This window comes from Lissotriton vulgaris, chromosome 9, assembly GCF_964263255.1.
Source record: "Lissotriton vulgaris chromosome 9, aLisVul1.2, whole genome shotgun sequence".
NCBI classification, from domain to species: Eukaryota; Metazoa; Chordata; class Amphibia; order Caudata; family Salamandridae; genus Lissotriton; species Lissotriton vulgaris.
In genome coordinates this window covers 348,544,235-348,570,735 of record NC_141697.1, presented here as the reverse complement: position 1 = coordinate 348,570,735, position 26,501 = coordinate 348,544,235, and the positions used below count along the sequence as shown (strand labels likewise).

General features: G+C 45.1%; 1 protein-coding gene across 1 annotated transcript in view; it reads right to left on the bottom strand.

Moving 5' to 3' along the window:
• Positions 1-26,501, bottom strand: part of UNC79 (unc-79 subunit of NALCN channel complex) — a 644,685-nt gene that overhangs the window by 540,507 nt on the left and 77,677 nt on the right. The window contains exon 7 of the mRNA XM_086937713.1: positions 24,315-24,444. Coding sequence (XP_086793839.1) covers positions 24,315-24,444 — 130 coding nt within the window. The remainder of the gene's footprint in view (positions 1-24,314; positions 24,445-26,501) is intronic.

Below are 26,501 nucleotides of genomic sequence, written 5' to 3'. Positions count from 1 at the left end.
AGAGGCAATAGTACTGGTGGAAAAGGGGGTACCAAGCAGGATTGACACGGTACCTCGGAGGTCCAAACAATCGCCCGTGGATATTCTGGTTTTGACTCCCTGGCTGAATAAATATCCTGATCATGTGTCCGCTGGGATCCTGCGAGATGGCTTCTCATATGGCTTCAGGATCCCGGCGGGTGATTTTCGGGGGGCCCCCTCAAGCAAAAATCAACTGCCCGTTAAGCACAACCCGGCGGTGGCCGCCACAAAAATCGCAAAAGAGGCTCGCTTGGGGTGGGTTGCAGGACCGTTCAGTGAACCACCAAAGGCCAATTTTGTGTGTTCCCCATTAGGGGTAGTTCCCAAGAAGGAGCCAGGAGAATTCAGGCTCATTCATAATTTATCTGCACCAAGGGGGGCTTCCGTTAATGAGGCGATCGATGCAGACATTTGCAGTGTGAGGTATGCATCATTCGATGACGCAGTGGTAATGTTGAATCGCCTAGGCTCCGGTGCATTGTTAGCAAAATCGGATATTGAATCCGCATTTAGGTTGCTTCCGGTGCATCCCCAGGATCAGCACTTGTTGGGTTTTGCATTTATGAGGAAGTACTACATGGATATGTGCATGCCGATGGGTTGTTCAATTTCGTGTGCCTATTTTGAAATGTTTAGCTCATTCCTGGAGTGGGTATTCTCGAAGGCCTCAGGGCACCAACATGTGAAGCATTATCTCGATGATTTCCTGTTTCTCGGCCCAGCGGGCTCTCGGGACTGTGCACGGGCATTGCAGGATTTCTACGTGCTCATGCGGGGTTTCGGGGTACCATTGGTGCCAGGTAAGACGGTGGGTCCAACTACCTCCCTGGAGTTTCTGGGTATTGAACTAGACTCCGTGGAGGGTTGCTTCGTTTGCCGGCAGACAAGCTCGCCAAATTCAGGGCCTCCTTGTTGTAATGTCTCCGGGACGACAAAGTGACACTGCACCAACTCCAGCAAACAGTGGGACAGCTTAACTTTGCATTGAGGGTTATACCGATGGCTCGCCCTTTCTCCCGATCGATTGCCCAGGCCATGGTTGGCCTAAAGGAAGGGCACCATCATACGAGGCTGTCGGCAGAGGTTCGCCAGGACATGCTCATTTGGCTGGCATTCTTGGCGGATTTGAACGGCCGAGTAGTCTGGAGCCTCGTCAGCAGAATTAGGTTTATGGACCGACTCTGCGGGCAGTGTGGGGTTTGGCGCTATCCTTGGTAACCGATTGTCGGCCCAGAAATGGCCAGCATGGTGGGAAACAAGTGGTTTGACGAGCAACATTGGTTTTCTAGAGCTATTCCCCATCTGGGTAGCGCTGTCGGCCTGGCCAGAAGAGTTCCGAAACCGCTCGGTGATATTTTGGTCTGATAACATGTCCGTGGTCGAGTGCATTAACCAGCAGGCAGCACGCAGCAAGTGGATATTGCGATTATTGAAAGAAATTGTGTTGAAATGTACAATTCAGGGCAAAACATGTGCCGGGAGTACTGAATAATGCAGCTGATGCGCTCTCTCGTTTCAAAATGCAGGCTTTCAGGGATTGTTTACCCTCAGCGGAGCTAGTGGCAGCGCCATTTCCCGAAGCATTATGGCAAATTGGCGCCCCGGACTACAAAACCTCGTGGCAGCCAGTTTAGTGCCCAGGACAAGGAAAGCTTATGAAGGGGCGTTCCGCTCGTACTGCGCCTTTTTGGGCCCTGCATGGGAGCATAGATGGGGTCAGGAGGGGTCCTTTACCCAATTTTTAGTGGCACTTCATGAGGAGGGCCGGTCGGTGGCAACCGCCAGTCGGTATAAGGCGCCATATCGTTTATGGCTCGGCTCCAGGGGATTAGGGACCCAACGGGTTCCTTTATAGTCAGAAAGGCGCTGCACGGCTGGCGGCGCCTAGAGGGTTGCAAAAAGGATACCAGGCACCCAATAGGATTTGACAGATTGACCTCCTTGTTGGCTAAACTGGAGGAGACATGCTCCTCACCTAGCGAGGTCGTCCTATTCCGGGCAGCATTTGCGTTGGCGTTCTATGGGGCCCTGCGGGTAAGAGAACTAGTGGCTGCCAACAAAAGGGATACCAAGGGGGGTCTGCGCAGGGACCAAACACAAGTGAGGGGGGATGGCCCTGTTGATCACGATAGCTTGGTCAAAGACAGACCAGGAGGCCCTGGGGAATATCATTGTGTTGCAGCGCGCTCCAGGTAGTCCCTGTTGTCCAGTGAGGCATGTTGAGGCCTACCTAAAACAAAGGTTGACGACATGGGGGGGGCCTTGCTGCGACATGCTGACGGCACCCGGTTAACAAAGTTTCAGTTCCAGAGGGTGCTGGCAATCATGATTGCAGCTGCGGGCTTGAACCCGAGTGATTTTGGGACTCATTCATTCAGGATAGGGGCCGCTACAGAAGCAATGGCTGGGGGTCTGCAGGCAGACAATGTTAAACAATTAGGCCGCTGGTCCTCGAATTGTTTCAAATGGTACGTGCGGCTGCACATGTTGTAAGTTACTGAAGAAGTGCACTCACGCTTGTTGTCTTTTGTTTAGATTACAGTTTCACGAGCCTGTGACGCAGGGCGGAAATTTGGACCGGCCCAGTATCAGCTAACCACCACTTCAGGAACAAGGAATGGAAGACGAGTGGTCTGGGGCATGGGCCACTCATACGTGAGGCGTGCCGCGGACATATTCAAGGCAGGTGATGCGATCCACACATCTGAGGAATAGGGTTACAGGGTGTCCTTCCATGGGATGGGCGGCCTATGTATTGACCGACTGCAAAGTTTTGTGGAAGAATTGTTAGGGCGGCACAGGTCACCGCCATCTGTAGTCATAGTGCACATTGGGGGCAATGACTTGGTAAGGTTGGGCAGACGAGCTTTAATCGAGCACATACTTTCAGCAGTTAGTTGGTTAGCAAAGACGCTCCCGGGGTGTACAATAGCTTGGTCACACATGATTCCGAGGAGGATATGGAGGGGTGGATGGTCCACAACAGCGTTGAACCATTCGGTAAAGAGGGTCAACAATAAAATGGAGAAATTGTTTCGCTCTGCTCACCTTCAAAGCATACCTCATGGGTGCATCTGGGGGGACCACTGTTATTCAGATGATGGGGTACACCTGTTCAGGTTGGGGAATGACTTATTGATAGGAGACATGATAGCTTGGCTAGTGGGATTGAGGAGACATGACCTATAGGAGGTGTGGGGGGGCCAGATAGTCGGTCAACTATCTGGCCTGTGGCGTTAAGGTCATGATCGGTGAGCAGTGATTTCAAGGTCCCTAGTGGGGGCGCCACCCATTATGGATGGGAGCGCCCGGGGGAGGCGGCCATTGGCCCCTCCCACGGGGGGGCAGCACCCATTATGGATGGGTTCGCCCAGGGGGAGACGGCCATAGACCCCTCCGAGGGGGAGACGTCTATATGCCCCTCCCATGAATTTCCCGGGGGCCGGATATCCGCTCCGGCGGAAGAGAGTGCGGGGAAAGGGGGGGAGTCCACGCTGTCCTTCTTACGGATACCCCGCACAGGAACTCGGACGACCTTAAGAGGGCGCCGAGTGAAAGGGGGCCCCCATGGGAAGGGAAGTTACAGTTGGCTACGAGGGTAAAGCCCTCTGCGCATGCGCCACTCACACGTGAGGGCGGAAATTTGGTGATAGGGATCTGACACCGGTTAAGGCCTTGCCGTTGGCCCCTAACGATAGGATGTACAAAATTCGTATGCAATGCATTATGTCATGATGTTAGACTCGGTTAGGAAAATCTTTGTATTTCGAGATTTGTTAAGGTTAGCCTGGATACCTGTCTTCATCAAATGTAATGAAAGTTGAATTTTGTACATGATACATGAAACGTTTTAATTTAAAGTTTTAAATTTTGTTTCATATTTTTAATAAATACAGCCGGGGGGGGGGTCGCGAGGCCCCCCTGCCTTCCAAAAGTTCAAACTGTGTCTGTCTCCTACCATTGGGATTGGTGGTGGAAGGGGTGGCGGGCATCCCGGACCATATCATGTTGCGCACACACATGCCGTAAGGGCATGTGTGTGCGCAACATACGTGCACAGATCAATTTCAGAGGTGCAACAGGGTGTCCTTTGGACACCCCTGCACCCTTGAAATCGCATTCTCATTTTGAGATTCGCTAATTGCGATTCACAAATTGAGAATGTCTTCCCATTTATTCCTATGGGCCTCTAGGCCCATAGGAATGAATGGGGAGGTATTCCTTAATTGCGACTCGCAATTTGCGAGTCTCAATTAAGGAATTTTAAGAAATCGCTATTTTTAAAGTGATTTCTTCTTGCATAGCATTTTGCTATTCCTTATTAGCGATTCCTTATTTTTCGCTAATAAGGAATCGCAAAATGGATGCTTGATGCATCTAGTGGTATATCTTAGCGCAAAAGGCATCCTTATAGGAAAAGTTTGCACTCAGAAAATGGTGCTAATGTGCTTCCAATAGGGAGTTAAACTCTGACCTTTGTTCCAGTTCAGGCTGTCTATCTTTTCTCTAGTTCTAAGGCTCTGTTATTTTTTTCTGGGAGATTCTTCAATGATATTACATTACTTAAAGTAAACTATAGAGCTGTAAATCACACAATTTTATTTTTAAACGTTTCTGTCTGTTCGTGTGCAGTCTTGTTCGCGGGAAACAAAAGTTGCCAACAGGATGTACGTAGACCAGGCTTTGTTTAGCTACCCCGAGCTCGGCAGCAGTCACACATCACCCCGAGGCGTCTGGCTATTGAACTGAAATAGGAGCAGCGTGGGGCTATTATTGAACACTTGTAAATCAGCAGGGTTTTTTCTTGGTAATGCTGCAGTGTTTGCTGATAGGCTGAATAGCCTGCTTTACCTCACTGGTGAGCGTTGCACTGTAAATAAAGCCAGGTTGCCATAGCAACGAGCTCCCATGAAGGTCAGAGACAAGGAAACACACTTGCACAAATGCTGCTGTCCACGGTTCTTAAGGCTCCCCACTAATAAAAGCAACGAGCGCATTACGAGACTGTCGACAGCGTAATAGGGCCTGGTAGGGCTGGCTTCATGGAAGCAAGGAGTTCGACTCCCATTTTCAAAACCACATCAGCCTCGGCGGCAAGAGCAAACTATCACATTAATGGCTCGATCAAGATGGACGCAGAAAACGTGGTTGCAAATTGCACACCTGTTAATTTGCAGAGGATCCCCCAATTATCAGGTGTGCATTTTGCACCTGATTCCAATTGATAAACCTAGGAATGCTGAGTGACATGCCAATAGCGCATGTCTTTCATGTATTTGCCCCTGCAATTTGTGGCAGGTGTACCTGCTGCAAACTGCAAGATAAAACACTCATTATTTGTGCCTGTTTTACAATCTTGTTTTGGCCATAAACTAGAATAAGTTCCCAAAATGAGATGTGAGGTTCATGGTAATCAGAGCTTTATTGGGTCATGTAGTCAGTCTGTAAGAAATTGGATTATTAGGTGAGAGGAGTTTAAACCCCACTCAAATAATAAACATAATTCTTATCAGGGTGAACCACACAAGTCACTAAATGAACCCGTGCCCACTCGTTGGTAGCTTGGCGCAAACGCAGTCCGGGTTATCTTAGAGGCAATGTGTAAAATATGTATGCAGCACTCAAACAGAAGTGAAAAACCCCAAACATATGTAGAAAAAGTGAGTAAATTTTAATTAGGAAAATCAAAGTGAAACAATCATAATCCAATCTGTAGAATCAGAGTTACTAGTTTTTTTTATATGAAAATAGCATCGAGAAGCACAAAGGCCACTCACAGTTATCTGGTTGCGTTAGGCAAGGGAAAAGTCACCAGTTCAGACCAACTTCAATAGAGTTCGAGACGGATACAGGGGCCAGGCTGGTCTCACTGAAGAGTTATCTTCTCACGTCTGGCGCGAGGAGTACTGTTTCCATTGGGGGCCACACAAAGAAGGCTCTCAGTGCAGGGAGCAGGACGTGCGTTGCAGATAGTGGTTTCAGTAGCGCAAAGAGCTGTTTATCGCTTAAGCCTTGCATTGCTTCATTGTTACGGTCACTGTTAGGTCAAAGGGCAGGTGTGGCCTGCCAGTTGTCGCAGATGATTTCTGTTGGTGTGAAGAGCAGGCCTAGCTAGAATTTTGTGTTTGTGGTCATCACTGGCGGTCAAATCTTGATCTGAAGAGATCACGTTTCAGTTGCGAGAAGCCAAAAACGTATGTAAAATCCCGCTTTTCTACAGGAGGAATTCGCATTGATGCCAGTCAAGGGTCCAGGACCTGGAGCCCTCTTGGGGTTCAGGACCCATTCCAGCAAAGGCCATCAGCAGGTTCCGTTGGTGCTGGGCAGCTGGGCAGTTGCATGGAGGTCTCTGGAAGCATGTTGTGTCTCTGTAGCTCATACAGGAGGTCAGCCAGCTGACCCTTTGAGTAACTGTGAATAGCATGGGTTCAAGCCTAACAGATCCATTCCTTCAGTCAACAGGGCAGTCCCTCTTCCTACGATAGCAGGGTAGTCCTTTTTTTCAATCTTCCACACGTCCAGGAGCATTCTGATGAGTGGTTCTGAATGTTCCACTTTTATACCTGGTGCCAGCCTCTGTGTGGGGGAATTCCCTGACCTACCTTTAAACTGGCTCTGGACAGTTTTCCCCATCCCCTGGTCCTGGCACCAAACTGTCTATGGGGACAAAGGCAGGGGCAGCATGATATCAGGTTCCTTTTTGTGTGCTGTTGGCAGGGCCCTTTGAAGTGTAATCAGGGCAGTGTATAGCCCCTCCCGAACCATCCTGTCAGGAAGACCCTCTCCCCTCACACAAAGGCTTCCTTTGTCTCACTGCCTGGAAGTAACACAAAACTAAAAAGAACATTTGATGGACAGATTGCAGAACAATGTCATACATTCACCCCAGTACAGAGATCTGGGTCTAAATCATTAGTTGTTTTGCTCCACATGCCATTCCAGTTTAGACCCATTCATATGCAAATCAGTCTTGACCCTCAGCCCGAACTGCTAGGCCAGGTCCTCCCTGGACTGGAATCAAGCATCATAGGACCGGTTTCGGGGTATCACCCCTCATCAGTCAGGTTAGCTTGACTCCAGTGGCATGGAGAGCACGGGATCCACGTACAAAACTCCCAACAGCAGAGTCATTCACAATCATGTGACCCAGGACACCAGCAGGAGGGCACAGTTGGTTTGGACAGAAAAATTCCAACTTTCTAAAAATTGCATTTTTAGGAATATAATTTAAAATCCAACCCATCATTAAAGACGATTTGAAATTACAATTCATTTGAATGCAAACATAATTTATTTATCTGCTCCCAATCTGAAGTTAGCATGTATTAATGTATGAAGTGTAATATGGTAGCAAGTGTCAGTCTTTGTGAGAGATAGCCTTACAGCAATGAAAAAAGACTTTACAAGATTTTCACTGCTGGGACATTTAAAACTTAAACACACATGTCCAACTTTTTAAATACTGTGCACCCTGCCCTATGAGCCTTTATCGCCTACCCTAGGGGTGCATTATTAAGACTCACAAGGGTCTTAAGATCAGACGAGCTGCTTCCGAGGCATCCAATAGTATTCTAATGGTTCCTCAGGGATCATCTCAGTTAAAGACTCACAATGATGTCCCTTTTCACCAACACCCTCCCCTACTTCCCCTTATATTACTGGGCTTCCTTTGTTATAGCAGGTTTGTCCCTTAACATGCGGTTGAAATCGGGTTTTTGCTGTCTTCACTCTCACTCGACGTTGGTTTCCTCACTGAAACCTAGCAAAATTCTTCGACTTCACTAGCCATACTGCTAATTCTCCCAGATTGCTATCAAATGCTGAGACTAGACAGAGAAGGTAGGGTCGATGGTGGTATAGCCATCATCTTTAAAGACTCTATTAAAGTCTTGTTTATAGATACCCTACAAGTAGATTGGATAGAGATTTGTGTTTTTAGAGTTGAAATCTCTCCTAAGGACTGCTGGAGGGGGGCCTTAATATAGCGCCCTCTCGGACCAATAAAATACTTTAGTCAGCTTCTCATGGAATTCATTGCTCTCCATGTTCTCACATCCCAACATTTTCTTTTGTTGGGTAACTTTAGCTTCCATAGAGAGAATACTGCTAATCTCGATGTAGTTCAACTTACCTCTGATCTAGATTCTCTAGGACTCCAACACAAAGTTCAAGGTCCCACACATCTAGCTGACCATACCTTAGATTTGATTTTCCAAACTCTCCTCCCACTTTATCTTGTGACCCCCCTCAAACCCTACTCTGGACAGACCACTCTCTAATACGTTTTCAGATTACCAAACCCAAGGTACCCGAACATACGCAGAAGATCTTGATGAACAGCACTAGAAACTGGTGCAAAATTTCCCATTACGCTTTCTCGAATTAATTTAAGTTGTCACTGACTTCAGCAGATGCTGATGTAAATAAAGCTCTAGCAGATTACCACCTTGCTGCACATGCAGCTTTTAATAAGATTGCGCCTATAAAATCTTGCCCTAATTCCAACCACAGCACGCACACATCCTGGTACACACTCTGGAACTTGCAAAAAGCTTGAGAGATGATGGCATAATTCTAATAACCTCGTTGACAAAAAGGCATACCAACTAGCCTTAAGGAAGTACCACTGCAACATAAAAAAGCATGTAAGGCACACATCATCCTCCAAATTATTCAGGCTGTCAATTCTTTCAAGGAACTCTTCAAACTTCTCAATTCCTTTCTAAAGCCCCAAGCCTGTTCTCAAGATTTTGTCAAATCACAAGATCTTTGTGACTCTCTTGTGAATCATTTTGATGATAAATTCAATTAAATCTATCAGAACTTCCCAATAACAACTAGGCAAGACAGCGAGCAATTCAATATTTGTTCCTCGCTCCATACCAATAGTCCTGTCTTTGGCAATTTTAAGCCACTCTTGCCCTACTCAATCTAGAAAGTTCTTTGCAACTGCTAAGTCAGGGTCTCCTCTAGACATTTGCGCACCCCGCATCTCTGCGTACCTGTCCTCTCAACTAGCCCCAGCCATTTGTTCACCATTTATTCCATCCATCTCTACTGGGAAATTTCCTTCTGCTTGGAATGCAGCAATGGTCACTCCTATTCAAACAATGACCAAGTTGTCACCAATTAATTTAACCAATTATCGACCCATTTCCCCCTGACTCTATTGGGCAAACTGTTGGAAGGTCAAATCAGTTTCCAACTAATGGAACATCTGGAAAGAAATAAGCTGTTGGACCCATCTCAGTCGGGTTTTAGACGCATGCACGGTACTGGGACTACTCTGGTCACAGTGACAGCTGTAATCAGATGCTCCTCCTTAGACATAAACATTGCATCACTTGTGCTGTCAGACTTCTCTGCAGCTTTTGATACTGTTTCCTTGATTGCTGCAAAGACTGCAGGAGGCAGGAATTCATGGTACGGCCCTATAATGGTTCTAGGACTTTCTAACCAACTGAGCCCAGACTATCAATCTAGAAGCCTTCAAAATGCTTACCCTGAAACTTGATAAGGGGGTGCCATAGGGCTACTGCCTGAGTACTTCACTTTTTAACTTCTACGTAGCCCCACGCTAGCTAACCTTGTTAAACAGTATGGCTCTCAACCACTGTCATATGCTGATGATACGCAACTAATCTTCATCCTCGACTAAGAATTGAACAATGCTAAAGCTCGTTTCTCAGCAGGTATGACAGCCATTGTGACTTGGATGACAGAAAACTGTCTCCAGCTGAATGCCAACAAAACTGAAATTATGTTTTGCAAGGCTCAACAGTTTGGGTCACTCGACTGGTAGCCACGTGAACTTGGCATTGCCCTTACTCCTAAACTGATTGTAAAAAAATGTAGGTGTCTGCCTTGATCAAGCTCTCACTCTGAAAGAACAACTTGCTACTACCACTGGCACTTGCTTTTATATGCTGCAGCTGCTATGGAAAGTGTTCCCACTCCTTTACACATTCAGCAAGAATAACCCTAGTTCAAGCATTGGTCATGAGCCACCTGGACTATTACAATGACTTACTGGCTTCCATAGATGAGACCACCTTAAGTAAACTGCTAGTCGTGGAAAACACAGCAGCATTTTCATCAACAATATTCCTGTCAGGATGTCCTTGGCCCACTTATGCGAGCGCTTCACTGGTTGCCGATTCATAAAAGAATCATCTTCCAGGTTTGTTGTCTGACCCATGAGTCCCTGCCTGGAAAAGGTCTGAGATACCTTTCCTCTGAACTCATCCACCATCATCCAGGCAGACATTGCAGATCTAGTGATAAAGCCTTACTGCAAGTCCCCCGGATCGTTATTCCTTGATCAGGAGGTAGATCCTTTTCGTACTTAGACCCTTGCTTTGGAAGAGGCTCCCACTTCACGTTCGCCAATGCGCTGACCATATCACATTAGGAAAATATCTCAAAACTCTGCTTTTTCTGGCCCAAGTAGTCTGATTATTTGGTTATGTGCTGCGTGGCGCCGAGATACTCCACCAGGGGTCATTCACGCATATTATAAATTAAATTCACATAACAAACAAAGAAAAATGTAGTCCTGTAAAAAGGTTTATTCTGTCAGGTCGAAATGTCAGTTTAAAACTGCAATACAAGCCTGAGTGGCAGGCCTTCGGCAAGTTTTAAAAGACTACTTCAGTGTGTGGCGCAATGCACTCAGTTGCCGACTAGTAGCATTCAATTTACAGGGCCTGGGTACATGTAGCACCATACACTAAGGACCTACAAGTAAATTAAATGTACCAATCAGGTGTATTCAAATTTAACATGTTTTCAATGGACAGAACAAGCACTTTACCACTGGGTATCAGAGAAAAAGTGCACTAGTCCTAAAAACCAACAAAAACTAATTCCGAGGAATGCATAAGAAGGAAAAAGTTTGGGGTGACCCTGCAGAAAGGTCCAACACAGTGTTTCATCTGTAAAAGAGTAAATAGTGGGACTCAAAGTTTTACTCAAAAGCCTACAGCTGGTGGTATTGAATGTCATGGGTGCCAAATACCACAGTTGCATTGTCTTGATTACACTTCATACCTCTTTCATCTAACACTATGAACTCCCTCCCTCTTTATCTCAGTCTTGTGGGTTTTTGTTCATCGCTGCTTTCTCCCTATGTTACTATTTTCAGTCCTTTATCTCTTCTTTCCCCTTTCTGTGATTTTATCTCTCTTGCTCTCGGTCAAAGTCTGATGAGGTAAATTAAGTGCATGTGGGCCCCATCTGCAACAATCATCTCAAATTAAACCCTGCATGTTTCAGGGCTAGAGTTAAAATTGATGCATTAGAAGATGCAAACGATCTTTGCCTGCTCCTGTGTTTGCTTTGGCAGTTACTATTTGCGGACAGTGGTAATGTGCCAGTTAATCGATCCAGCAACGGACTCACTGTAACCCAGCCCTTCCTCTATTTGCTCATGTGCCCCCTTTCTGCTTAACAAGTCACTGTGTCAAAGGATAGGTGTCATCGGTACAGCACGTACAGTGGCTCCGTGACTCAAGAATGTGAACGGTTCATGTCACCCCCAAATACTGCTTCTACTACCCACTTGGTGCATGAGGCCCTATATCCTTACTTGATTTAAGGACCCTCTTTGCTACATCAATTGTTATGTTATGTTATGTTACTTGGGTATTTGTTTAAGCACACGTACACCAGCAGGTTTTTTGGCCCTGAAGGTCCGAGCAGAGACTTAACAGACAAGGGAGCCATTAGTTATAAGCCAAGGTAAACAGCCACATTTTTTGCTGTTTTCTGAACCGCATGTAACATACCTCAAGCCTCAATGAAATAGGTAGGGACTTCCAGAGCCTCGTACCCAGAAAGGAGAACCAAGTCCCACCAATGCGTTTACGTTTGAATCTGGGAACCACCAAAAGATTCAGGTGCATTGACCTCAAGGTCCGCAGGGGGGAATACTTACTGATTCGTAAAGATAAAAAATTGGGCCCTGTACTCTGAATAGCTCTAAAGAGAATGCCGCCAGTTTAAAACATAGCTCTCTGTTCCACTGGAAGCCAGTGGAGATCTTTTAACAGTGGGCCAATATGATATCGTCTATCCTGAAGATGGATAATTCTAGCTGCTTGATTTTGAATCATCTGTAGACAATGTTTCTGCTTTTGCAGGAGGTCAAGATAGAGCGCATTCCCATAATCAATTTTAGATAAGATAAGCGCAATCACTATTTGAGCGCAGGCCTCTTTGCTGAAAAAAAGTCTAATCTTGTGCAACTTACGGAGTTGGGCAAAGCAAGAAGAAGTAACTGACCCAATCTGGGCACTCATGGAGAGACCTGAGTCAATTGCCTGTGTCATCTACATTGCTTGGCATGTGATGCTTTTGGAGTGGTCAAAACTTAGAATTACCATAAAGCATCACATGATAATATTCTCCAGGGGAGAGGCCTAAAAGTTGGGGCAGACTAGGAATCAGCATTAACTAAAACAATTAGATGAGGTATGACCTATGTAAGTCTCTTATTCAGTCAGCATAGTTAAAAACAGCAAGCAGTAAGCATTTAACATTTATATTGCACCCTTAACAAAGGCAATCACCAATTATACATTTGGCAAAGTACAAATAACTAGCTCTTCAAGAGGAAACATATCTCAGCAGACTGAAAAACCTCCACTCACTTTCCCCTGGGTCCTACAGACAGCTTATTTGATATATGTGAAGCAGTGGCCAAAATAAAATAGCATACCCTTAAAATGAGGGTAAAATACAGGTCCGACCATCTGCGGGTGGTCATACCTGCCTTTTTAACTGATTTGTAATCAACAGAACTTCTAAACTCAACTTCTAACTGCTTTTCTCCTTCCAACCCGCACCAAATAGACAAGAGAAGGATAGGGCAGTGGAAGGGTGACTGTATGACCTACTATGCTGGACCCCTTAACCACACTGCCCACAATATGGTATCCTCCTGCACCACCCCTCCTTAGTTAAGGGCCTAGACTAATTCTATATTCAAGCAAATATGATGTGTACGGCACCTCAAATGTTTGACTGACATGGTTAGAACTTTTGCTTAAAGCAAAATCTATATGTTTCTGGGAGTATACAGTGAATTGGTCCCTTTCCACCAATTCATCACCAATTTCCAACTTTAACCTCTTAAGCCATGGTGTTCAGTTATTCTTCACCTGTACCTGGCCCCATTTAGTACTGTAAATACTATCTCTCTTATCTCACCTTCCCCTTGAGCACATGGCCCACTTTCAGACACACGCTACTTGCGTGTCATGTTGGGCACTCCCTGTCCAGACAGTGTCCCACTCTGCCCCTATGTATTATTCACCACCATTCTGTTCATTCCCCACTCACCACTCCCTTGCAACTTCCGCTTGTTTTTTGTTCAGGCTTCTGAGTTGCATTTTGTTGGCCCATATCCACAGAGATACATGTGATAAGTGATGTCCTGGTACATGAAAAATTGCCATTGTTACCTCCTGTGTCTCTAGAAGGAAAGAGTCTCAAATATTCTCCCCCAGTAGAGATGCAACATATGAAAAGAGGATCTTTAGCCACCAGCGGCAGCTCCTCCGTTAAGGTGGAGGAGCATCGCCCCACTGCTCTTGCAGCAGTGAAAACATGAAAGATAAAATGATGATAACACAGGTCATTATCATTTTATTTTTCCTCACTTACTTGAGCCGAGTCTAGGGCAGGGCAGGGTGGGGCCATTCTGATGGACAGCTGCAGCAAAGAGGAGGAGTGGTGGTGGCACTGCTGCAAGTGCGCATGTCGGTTTAGCTGGCCGTCCCATGCACACGTAGATCTCGCCATCCAAGCTGTGCTGTACAGTTGGGGGCAGAAGAGGCACAAGATCATAGTCTCCTAGTGAGCACTGAACCAGGTCGATCAGACCAATCCTGGTGCTGCTCTCATGCTGAGTAATGCCTGCAGGAGAGTAGTGTCTGGATTGGTGTATGGGAGCCTCTGGAGTGCTGGGAATCGTGGAGCAGAGGCTCAGAAGAGCACTGAGGCAGCAGGTAGGCATTATTTGCAATATTCTTCTCACCTGTGCTGCCCCTATGCTAAACGCTGTGCTCCACTTCAATGCCACAGCAGGCATCACTGGTAGACACCCAGTACCCTCGAAGACACAGTGAAACTGATACATGGTACAATTTTTGAGCAATGCCAGGTCAGTAAGTAAGTAAGTAAGTATGTAAAATGGCGTATATAGCGTGCAATTACCCGAAGCTGTCCTAGTGCTGGCAGTGACCCGTCAGAGGAGCTGTAGGCGAGAACTAGGCAGCTACACCTAAATTAAAGATCCAGTAAAGAGTCAGATTTTCAATTGCTTCCTGAATAGTAACAGGTTGGATTGGCAGTGTATGGTTAAAGGTAAGGTGTTCTAGAGATTTCCGCACAGTAGGAGCACATCCTTCCACCCCAGAGCTTAATTTGTGCTCGCGACTTCCAGTGCTTAGCAACGCACTTATTTCTTAGGACCGGGTCTACACTGGTATCGAATTGGGTATCGAATTGTGCGTAAAATATTTACATATTGAGCCCCGGCTGCCTGCCTTCTACTGACCGGGTGAGGTCCCTGGCTCAAGCATAACAAATAGCAATAATGATAGCGTTACCTTTCCAGGAGGCATGTGCAGGCCCAGGTCCCAGATTTGGTCAGTGAACTGTGAGAGATCACATGAGCCAAGGACTGCACTGGACCCGATCACCGAGTGTGTACAAGCTGCCTCAAAACCCTCTCTGAAGAGCTGAATTGGGGATGCGCCAACCGTGAAGAACTGTGAGTGAAGGGTCCCAGCGCCGTAAACCGGGCCAGCCCAGAGGGCCCAACCGAAGAACAGGTGGCACCGTGCCAGGGGAGCAGGCGAAGGCCCGTGGAGCCCCACTCGCAATCAGCAGGCTGTCCAAGATAAGGACATGCCATCCTAGGACCAGACATGTCTCCTACAGGCAGAGATGACCCACCTCTGCTGCTCTCAGATGCAGGCCGACCTCAGCGCAGGCAGTCTCGGTGATAGCCGCTGATCCGGTAATGTTAAAAATGCATATACACCTCCTCCCACCTCGGGCTTGTTGGCCTGTGAGTGAGCACTGGGCCATGCAGTGCGATGCAGGGTTGGATTGGGATTAAAAATCGGCCCGGGCACGCATAAAAAATCGGCGCACATTTGCATAATGCCTTCCCTCAAATCACTGCTTTCAGCGTAATTTTACATTAAAAAGGGGGGGGGGGTAAAAAAAAAATGCACGCATCAGTTTACACTAGTGAAACACACCTTAAAACAAGTGAGGCCACTTCTGCTCAGGCCCCCTGCCCCGCTCTGTATGCCTACAATAATGGGAGGCTCAGCGATAGAAAAGGGGTGACACCTCTACCTGTTGCTGCTATACGGGAGATAACGAGTGCCCATCTCCCTCCAGAAAGGCCACTCAGACACCCACTGGGCTGCTGGCGGCATAGTCGAACAACAGAGACGCCGCCCAAATCGCCCCCCAGGCTGCTCAAAAGCAGCCCTCAGTTGGCACTCGGACTCCGGCCCCTCGGGCATTGCCAGAATGCCCCCGTTACCAATCCGACGCTGGTGCGATGCACAGCTGCCTACAGGCAGCCGGCACAGTGAAGAGTGCTTCACCGGAAGGCACGGCTGGTTGAGAAAAGTCGAGCTGCAGCCTTGATAAGCCCCCAGCACACTTGACACGGAGGCCGCTCACTTCAAGAACGACCAAGGCAGAGGGCTCCCCGATATCTGTAGGCCACAGCAGGCCATGACTCATCTCGGCAGGCCGCAGGTAAGCAAATGTTACCAAAAGGTTCCCTTGGGGATCTCACTGGTTGCTGTGTGGTTACTACAGTGACTGCCTGGGTGGGTGGGTAGACCAGTGTTCAGAGGATGCCAACAGCATTTTAGTTTGAGTTGACGGAGCCTCTGGCTGCCTCGCGGCCCGGATAAGCTCTGCCCCCACACCTCAATATTTTTGCTTTCCGTTTATTGACGTTGAGTCAATGGTGTTGGCTGATCTTTTTTGTGGGAACATCAATTTAACACCTGAACACTGCTTGGACATCTTTGTTTCAGTTGGCATATCGTTATATCATGAAAAGTTCCGAAATGGGCTGAAACAAGTCATTAATTCATATGCTCCTTTTGATGTTTGGCAGGGTTGCGAGGGGCTAAGAAATGGGATTTATATTTCACCCTACATACTGTTCCGCATACACATGTTTTTGCTAGTAACACAAGTGTACCGGCCCTTGTCTCGATCAATGATAGTTGAAAATTGGATTCTCCCGCCCTGTCTGTTCCTCTTTGGCGCTGAATCGTCTTTCCTCTCAATGAGCCGGACCGGACCAATACAGATTAGACCAGTGTCCCCGCCTTTCGCCCGCCATACAGTACTGCACAGCTGCAACATCGCTAGTCAGTCGAAAGAGTTGACTCATCTGAAAAAGCAAGCAGCGTGGGTCGCAATGACTCAAGCAGTAGCAGGCCTCTCATTAACCTTGCTTCCACAGAGCGGGGCCTCCATCTTCCTGAGCTTGGACCAGGAGAGGTGAGGTCTTATCCCCGGTCATTCTGGGTGAGTGTTCTAAAACTTTAAAATTGACTTTGTAAACATTGCACTTATTCAGGACATACAGTAGATGCATGCTTCACACTTTATTATATTTGTTTGTTTTTCTAGATGTGAGACACACCGTTTGATATGGAGGAGTATGAATATAGACTAATATGTCTACTTGTATCCTTCATATGGTTTATTAATTCATTGTTTGTTTCATCACATTAACGGTAGCAATACTTTTGTAGAACAGAAACCCTTAAGAAAGCCTTGGGACCTTGTTTCCCTTTCTGATTGAAACATGTTATAGTCATAAGCGCCCGCCCTCCTCCCCGGTAGAGAAAGATATTCATGTAAGGAATGCTACAGGTCTGGCGTGTTACGCCTTCAAAAAGAACTGAAAGTAAGAGGGACCTGCAGGGCATTCTGGGATACTGTGAAGTTCTAGAAAGTGCTCTTAAAGGCACAGTATCCTGTTCTGAGCCACATAATGGCAGCCTATGGGGCTTGTCTGTCCATGTCTTCCTCTCTATCATTCCAGAGGGGTTTTTGCTGAAGGCAAGGGAAATCTGGACAGGCTTTGCTGTTTTGTGGATTTTTGGTGGAATTTCTAGCTGAAGTACTGGACAGTGTAGCCTGTTTATAGGCTGCATTATATGTCTTTAAATTCTCTCTTAAGTGTCTGTGCAGTTCTGCATTTTTTCGACACTTTAAGAGATTATTTTTGATTGCTCCGGGGTCCACGCACATGGGCGGGACTATTCACTAGATTATGACTATAACAGAGATCCCCTACTACAGAAGTACTGTATTGTGAAGCAAGTATGTTGTTTTAATGGCTGAGGTACTTGCCCGGAAAAGTGCACCTCTCAGTTCCTGCACGTTTTCTTTATGTAAATGGCCTGCCACACAATCCAGATTGCTGGGCTCCCCGAGAAATAATAATGATACCGGTAGCACAGGCCAGAGTATATTATGGTCCTATCACCTCTGCCGGTTACAGCAGCATACAGGGAGAGCGTACGCATCATTTCATTGGGTGTATGAAAAAAGCCTTTTATGACCAGAGTGCCAATGGAAGCTTTTAGTGTCATTTCGGCATCCTTAATATGCTAAGGTTTTTTTATTTTATATAATTTAGGTTTGCCTAAAAAGGCCAAGATTTTAGTTCCCACATTTGGTTTGCAGTTTTGGTCCATCTGCGTCCTCCTCACACACGTGCTGCATTGCTCCAGAGCTGCTGTCGGGCTGATTGTGTTAAGCAGAATCACAGCGCAGAGGGTAAGATGTATATGAGTACCTTGGCTACGGAAGCAAGCCTTATTCAGCCATGATCTAGTAGGGAGTTTATGGCAAAGGTTTTGGTGCCTCACAAGAGTATAAGTGGAGAAGTTTGGCTTAATGGTTAGAGCGGCAGACCCTGATGCAGAGGTCTGGCCCGGGATCAGGGTTCAATTCCCTTAAAAAGTTGGATACTAACAATCTCAGGGCGCTCCTCTCTATATATCAGGGATAATGTATGCTCTGTACTATATCTAAATGTGGTGCATCTAGAGGAAGGGCGTGTACCCAACACCCCAAATTTTCTGTCACTGACAGAAATGAACAGTTTGATATACCTCTGAGCACACAACTATATATTAAATCCAGTATACTGAAAAAATATTCAATTGCTTCAAATTACTCAGCAGTCCACAAGATACAGTAATTTGCAAATCAAATTAAACAAAGTGAATGTCTCTTGATCCTCTTCAAAGGTTTATTCAAAGTTCCTTGTAAATTCCAAATTTCAGATTGTCAATCTTCAATACATCAGTTTCAGTGAGGATAATATTGTTGCCAACACGTGTTTCGTCGTGTGTAAATATCACACCCAGACTTCCTCAGGGCTGGAAAATAGTACTCTCCTGTACGTTCCACCTCCTCTCTATGTTACCTTGGCAAATGTCTAAATAGAACATAAGTATGAATATATCTTCATTCCTGGTATACCTCTCTCTAAATCAGAAACGTCCCACAACATCCATATATCTCATTGTTAAGGGGCGCCATGTCTCATGTCAATATTTCAGTGTCCCCTTATGTTCTGTTTCGACTACTAAACTCCTTTATTTCGAACTGTAGTCGATATAATATCTGAATACCTTTGGGTTACTTGAGTTATGCATAACGCCGACGGACAGCGAGGACACTTGCCGCTGTTATACGGGAGGAATATCACGTGGTTGGACATAATTCAAGTAACCCGAAGGTATTCAGATATTATATCGACTACAGTTCGAAATAAAGGAGTTTAGTAGACGGAACAGAACATAAGGGGACACTGAAATATTGACATGAGACATGGCGCCCCTTAACAATGAGATATATGGATGTTGTGGGACGTTTCTGATTTAGAGAGAGGTATACCAGGAATGAAGATATATTCATACTTATGTTCTATTTAGACATTTGCCAAGGTAACATAGAGAGGAGGTGGAACGTACAGGAGAGTACTATTTTCCAGCCCTGAGAAAGTCTGGGTGTGATATTTACACACGACGAAACACGTGTTGGCAACAATATTATCCTCACTGAAACTGATGTATTGAAGATTGACAATCTGAAATTTGGAATTTACAAGGAACTTTGAATAAACCTTTGAAGAGGATCAAGAGACATTCACTTTGTTTAATTTGATTTGCAAATTACTGTATCTTGTGGACTGCTGAGTAATTTGAAGCAATTGAATATTTTTTCAGTATACTGGATTTAATATATAGTTGTGTGCTCAGAGGTATATCAAAGGGTTCAATTCCCGCCTTGGCGGTATTGGGCTCAATTTCCTCGGACCTGATAATTCTCGCCTCAGTGCCTATTCTAATCATGGGTCCCATGCTGCAACTCTGGGCAATAGCTTGCTTTATCTCCACAATGGCCCCAACAGCGCTGGGATGCTTGGCTTCACCTTGGGGATGCCCAGGAGTGGACATCTCACAGGGAAAAGCCAGGAAGGGTTCAACAGCGGTACGAGTACAGCGCCAGGACACCACAGCTGGGGTATCAGTGCGCTATACAAGTACGATATTTCATTTCATAAATCTACGATGTCCGATCATTGGTTGAGGAAAAATGATTTGTAAATAGGGCCCAATTCGCCGTAATAATTTGGCTGAAATATTTTCCTACTCTGATTTTCAGGTTGCATGTTCTTACATTTTATGTCGAAAGAGTTTTCGTTTTAAATACAAACCAAAGTATATTTGTCACAAAACCGAGTGAGTCAGAGAGCAAAATGTCATTTTTGCCTCTTAATCATGCGTTCTTGCTACACATCTGTGTTTTGCTCATCATTGATTTACTTTTGTCATTTCTTTATTATTGTTCATTACAAATTATTTGAGAGTTTTTCACAATTTGACATTCATGGCAGAGTTTAGATTTGGTTTTTCATACGGATTTGTTTGGTCACAAAAGGATTCGGTTTTGTTACCAATCTGTTGGAATTAATTGAAAACCATTTTGCTTATGTGTCAAATAAATTTGCATCAGCAGGTGTGGTCTAGATGAAGGGCAATAACATAGCAATCAATATATGACAAAACATTTGGGGCAGTTTCGGGATGGGCACTTGCCTATGTCCCATTTGAATTCAGAAAGCTTAAAGATATCATTCATCTCCTATAGACCTTATGTATGCTGCAGGTCTTGCTCACCAAATAGACACAAATGGCCAGTTAGCACAGATAATGCAAGTATTGTCCACTTCTAAGTAGAAAGGAAAGTGTTAACTGCCTGACTAGCCTGAGGTGGCTATGGGTCAACCAAAGATAGGCTTGGGGTTGATTAAGGTAGCTTGTTAGAGCAAGAGATGGGAAGCTCAGGGCACCATGATTTCAAAAAGTATTACCAAAAAACTGGAATCCGCAAATTTGGTGCCATATAACCCACAGGAGATTAGCAGCTCCTCTGTTAGGGAATGGGAGCACGCCAGCCTGTCTGTTCCTCCTTGGTGTTGAATCATCTTTCCTCTCGAGAAGTTGGGCCAATGCAGATCAGACCAGTGTCCCCACTTTTCACCCATACCGGTGCACTGCAAAGCTGCAGCAGCGATAGTCGATAGACTCAAGAAGCAAGCAGCCTGTGTCACTTTGACTCATGCAGCAACATATAAAACCAACAGGCAAAGTAAGTAATGATTTAATTTTAACATGCATTAGTACTGTAGTGCGATGCAAGTATGTTGTTTAATGGTTGAGGCACGTGCCCGGAAAAGTGCACTTCTAATTTGTTGCCTGCGTTTGTTTTTATGTAAATGACCTGCCATACAATTCTGATTGCTGGGCTACCCGAGTAATATTAATGTGTCTGCGACATGTGGGTGGGCCAGTGGAAGAAGTAGGTGGAGCCGGGGGAAGTGGGGTGGCCTCCTACTAAAATCTGAGCACCTGGACTTAATATTTTACAAATTAAGAACTGTTCCACCCCATCTTATTTTCTTAATTCTGGGAATGATTATCATTTTACCTAAGCTAGATCTGAGATGCCTGCTGGGGGTACACCAAGCAAACAGATTCTGGAAGTATACAGGACATGCCCTATAAAGAGCTTTATGGACCAAGCGTAGTGCCTCAAAATAGTCCTCTTCCTGGCAGGTAGCCAATGCAGGTTTTGCAATGATGAGGAGATGGATGCAAACGTAGGAATTTTTAGCAGCATTCTGGCCGTTGCATTCTGTGAGGATTGCAGTTTATTTTCACCGGTTGCTTTGGGGGGCCCAAATATAGGGCATTACAGTAATCAATTTTTGCAGGTGACAAGTGGCGCCATCACTCTTTTGTAGGTCCTGGGGATGAATGGGAAATCTTCTTAAGGACCCTAGGCAAAAGGAAACCTGTAGAGGTGATTTGATTTATTTGTTCTCAGAATCCAAGTTTAGTATCGAAGGTAACTCCCAGGTTTCCCGCTTTTTGCACCGGCACTGGAATCGGGCCAAGATTATTTGGCCACCAAGACAAGTTCCAGAAGGTGGTGTCCTTTCCAAAGAGCAAGATCTTGGGTTTTTTCAAGTTCAGTTTCAGGCGGTTCCTCTGCAATGGTACAATGTATTTCTTTCCCCCAAGAGACAGTGGTGCTGATAGTAGTGGTGAGATGCCTGTTCTGTGCCAATAAGCCTACAACATATTACATATTTACAAAGTTCTTAGAGGTGTGAACAATGTGGATTCCCAACATGAAGGCAGTGGTACTGTAGAAGGCCCGCGAATAGAGACATTCTAATACCTGGCCCTAATTAGGAGTTCTGTGGGCATGGAAAATCATAAAACTTCTAAATCTGAAAGAGAACACACCAGCGGAAGTTCCTTCATCACAGGTATAGTTTGGTGGAAAAAAGTACACAGTCCTACAGTATTTGGAAGACTTTCTATGACCACTCAACTCTAGAACAAGCACTTTATTTTTACTTTAAATAAGTTCTTTTGTAGCCTTACTCTATATTCTTTAACTTTTTCAGTAACCTGTTTCCCAATTTGTTTATGTCTAATTCAGTAAAGCACAGCAATGTATTTGTAAATATTGAATGTCCTGAATGCCTCCGTAGGCCGTCATTACCAATGTGCAGTTTCACTTAGATCAATAAGTCGGGTTGGAATTACACCATTCACACATACAGCTCGGAATTATGAGGTATGCAAACTCCAAACCCGACCAGAAACACCAGACCTTACTTTGCTACTGCAGGGGCTGCACAGAAGACTGCCCTGAACAGCCAGAGCCCCAGCCCGCAAGTCCTGCAGCACTACCACTGACACTTGATGAGAATTTTGACTAACTTCCGGTTCCTGAAATATCTTACAATCAAAATACTACAAAGGGCAAAGAGATTAAGAACAGGCAGTGACATTCGTCTAGAAACTAAGCATCATCCCCAGGACATGTGACGATCTTTCCACCTAAATCAAAGGGAAATACTTATGTGTTGTCACATGTTTCTTTAGCTTATTTTGAAAAAATGTTTTGTAAAATGCTCACGCTACCAACAGAAGTTAAAGAGCACAGGATAGACATGTATGTTGAAAGGAAGAACCTACACACAACTGACGAGTCCAAATGCTGGGCAGAAGTTGTGCGTTTTCTGTGTGTGTGTTACGGGTGTAATAAATACATGAACTGCAAAACATGCCATTTAAAAGAAACGCAGAAGTGCACCCAAAAAACTGAACCGAAAGATTTATAAAGGAAAATAAGTTACATTAATTTTGCACTTTAATGTTTTTGCAGGTACGTTGTGAGGAAATCTTTAAACCACTGTGTGTGTGGACCTCACTGCGTGGGCATAAAAGTGGCTTAGTTACTTACTCGTTGGCTGTGAAAATATGTGTCCTAACTTTTTACCCAAGCTGGATGGACCCACTGATACATTTTATGTCTCTGTGCTTCGAACCCCTTGTGTGCCAAAGCACTTTTGGTCTAATTTTTACTTTAAGCCTCAATGGCCGCAGCCTACTTAACGAACCTGCCTGTTCACTTCTGCACCTGGCCCCATGGAGATCACCCACGCACTACTCTGTCCTCCCCCTTCACCCTTCCTGCAGCTGAGCGCCACCACCACATTCAACAGCACAAGGCTGCACAGTGCCATTGCTCTTCCAGTGGCGGTGATGTGCATGGGGGAACTCTTGCTCGCTACTTGCTGTAAGAGTGACAAGCAGCGGTAGCTCCTCCTCAATGGCGGAGGAGTGTCGCCCCACCGCCTGGCTCAGAGCCAGCAAAAGAAAAATCAAACAATGTTCTAGCATAATTTTATTTTTCATTTGCCGGCTCCGAGTCCGTGCTGTAGGGAGGGGTGGGGCCGAGGCATGGGGGGGGGAGGAGTGCTATGTGCACTCCGTAAGTGTGCATATGTATTTGGCCAGCTGTCTGAGGCCAGCCAAAACACACAGGCGCACTTGGGTTTCTCCAGGCCAGGTGCATTGAACAGCTGGGCTAGTGAAACCCCTCAGACTCCCTGGTGTGAGGGAAGCATCTTCCCAGCCTGCTCAGGCCAATCCCCATGCTGCAGCACGGGGATTGGATGGGAGTCTGTTACGGGGGCTGCTGGGACCAGGAAGAGGACAGGAGGTCTGACGGGGGAGCGGACAGCGGCTTCGGGTAAGGTCTTTTTATTTTTCAATATATTATTACTAACACCCCACCCCAGAATAGAACCAGCCCGCTCTCAATTCTCCACCCACCCCACCACCCTTTGTTTGTCGCGGCCACAAATAGTGATGTGGTGGATGCAGTGAGCCTAGGCCCAGACACTAAGAAAAGTGGCCCAATAGCGATAAAGAGCGCAAGCTGTCCAGTTGCTCACAGGTACGGTGATGGGGCAAGAGCATGATAATTCGCTTTTCTTGGCCCAAAATGTTCTTTAAAATGTCTGTTCCACCTAACAAAATTCAAATATCATTATTAACAACATTCCCATTCCTGCTTAAAGTTTTTATTTACTTATATTTTTATATATGCATTTGCTACTAGGAATTTATATTTTATATATATTTCTTGCTTATCTCCATCTTTTAAGTTCTTCTTAGCATTTAATGATATATTCAAAAGATTGTTTTGAATTCCTCTTTACGTTTTAAATCATTAAAAAAAATGCTTACAAAAACAACCGAAGCATACATAACTGATACAAGTTTCGTATTAATGGCTATGTTCAGTACTGAACATTTGCATTTGGATTTTATATATTACTATCACGGCCTTACCTGTGTACTGCAGTCCTCTGTATTCACTTATTGCACCTGGAGGTTTTAAATTCGGCCAGTAATGAAAGAGCATTTGAACAGCAGGAGGTTTTACTTGAGAAGGTCCATAGGCAATGACATAGAGGAGGTCCTAGGATAGGAAAGAGTCAGAGCGCAATCAGTCATCACATCCAGAGCCCTAAATTCGATATCTTTAATTACATTTAAATGGGTGTACTCTTTACTCAACTGTTTTCTTTTTTTGTGTCAAGAAGGTGCAATTCCATTTTTTTCACTCGCATATCACATTTATTTTGTCATGTAGGGTTTAATGTTTGATGGTTTCCGAGTACAATTTTTACGATTTTCCTATGCATAAGTATTTTTGCTAAATTATACATAGTGCGCATGTTACTCATAGACCAGTGTTTCCCAAACTGCGAGTTGTGACCCAAGCTAATTGTTGGTGGGCTGTGAATAAATAAAGATGCCTTTAAATTTAGCAAAATATAAAGAAGTCTTTAAATGTATCATATCACATTTGCCGAATTTCTAAGACAGAGGTCAAAATGTCAGGCTGTCTTCGAAAAACTGCTGCTTATTTTTTAACATGAGGATTAGTGTTTACCAACTCCTCTCACTTTGCAGTCAGAGATGGAAAAGTAAAGTGAATTATGTGACAGTCTGCCTAGGGAACGGGGAGTGTGACATTTGGCTGTAGAATCTAACTGTTTGTAACACACAACAACATGTAAATGCCTGTAAATAAACTGTACAGATTCAGCAGCTGGACAAGCAAAAATTGAGCACTTTTTTTTCAATTCTGAAGTGTGATGGAAACAAAGATTATAATAGGATCAAAACAAATCAAGACACTTTACTTGGTGAAACACAAATGATAACTATTCACTCAAATCCGATTTCCACCCATTATCATCGGTGTGCAATATAGTTTTATCAGTAAAACTGTGTCGGTGCAAATTTAGTGGTCATTTTTACGGGAAATGTGATGTCTGTAAATGACAGTGCACTACAACACGATGATCTTGTTACATTAAAAGGGCACCCGACTCATGTCCGTTATAGCTAGCTGAATCGCAAAGGATTGTTATTCTTAAAAGTGGGTAGTGGTTCTAGAAGGTTCGGGAAGCACTGCCAAAGACTGTTGTTTAACAGTCTTCCATGGTGTCCGATAGCCTTTAAATATACTGATTTACTCTGAACTGTAATTGAAAATGGTTCCAGCACTAAATAAGTTAAAAGACTAGATGGAACATCCTTGTGTCATTCCAAAGTCTATGCTGAAAACTTCTTAATAAATCCTCTACAGTTGGCTCTATAACTGGGGTAGTTGTTAGCCAAAAATAAGCTTAACGCATGTTTCAGGGGTTGGTTAGAATAAATGATTAACCTCATCAGTGCGGCGCAAATTTGTGCGCTGTGCTGAACGTTCCATTGGGCTTATGGAACCATGACGGAACGGTTCCGTCATGAGCAAAGGTCAACAGACGCTCATGACGGGACCGTTCCGCCAAGAGCATCGAAGGGGTTAAAGATAGAGTAACGCCCCATTCAGAGCCTCGGAGGCAAAGAGGCTGAGGACTGTGACCCTTAAGAAGTATTATATATTTATTGCAGGAGCATATTCGGAAAAAGACATATGGTTTGTACAGAACCATGCTCTTCTCCCAGCCACTCCTGGTATTGCAGACTTAGAAGTGCTGCTGCAATGTGCATAAGGCATAACTGCTGACACCTTTTGGTAGCACATGGGTCCATGGCATTATAGCCAAAGGTGAACCTTCATGTTGGACATTCATTATCTTGCAGGAATATGGTTTCAGTGTATTTAGTTTTGGTTCTGGGAAATTGTTTAAAAAATGTAACGTAACATAATAAACTCAACCTAACCCAAACATAATATATGGTCTTCAGGTGTTCCTGAACTGAATAAAGACAGAGATGCTTGAGAGCAGGGAGTTAGGCAGCGGCGTAGCTAGACTTTAGGCCGTCTGTGGCGGTCCCTGCGTTTGTTGACCCATGGCGGCCGCATGTAAGAGCGGGGAAGGGTGCTGGCGATTTCTGTGTTTGCCCCACACGTGCCGTGCGGGGATAGCAAGATCCAAAGCCTGGAAACAGTAACTTAATAAGCATTTGACTCCAAATCTGATCTTTTGCGCAACTAAAATTTCTAAAAGTTAGGAGAGG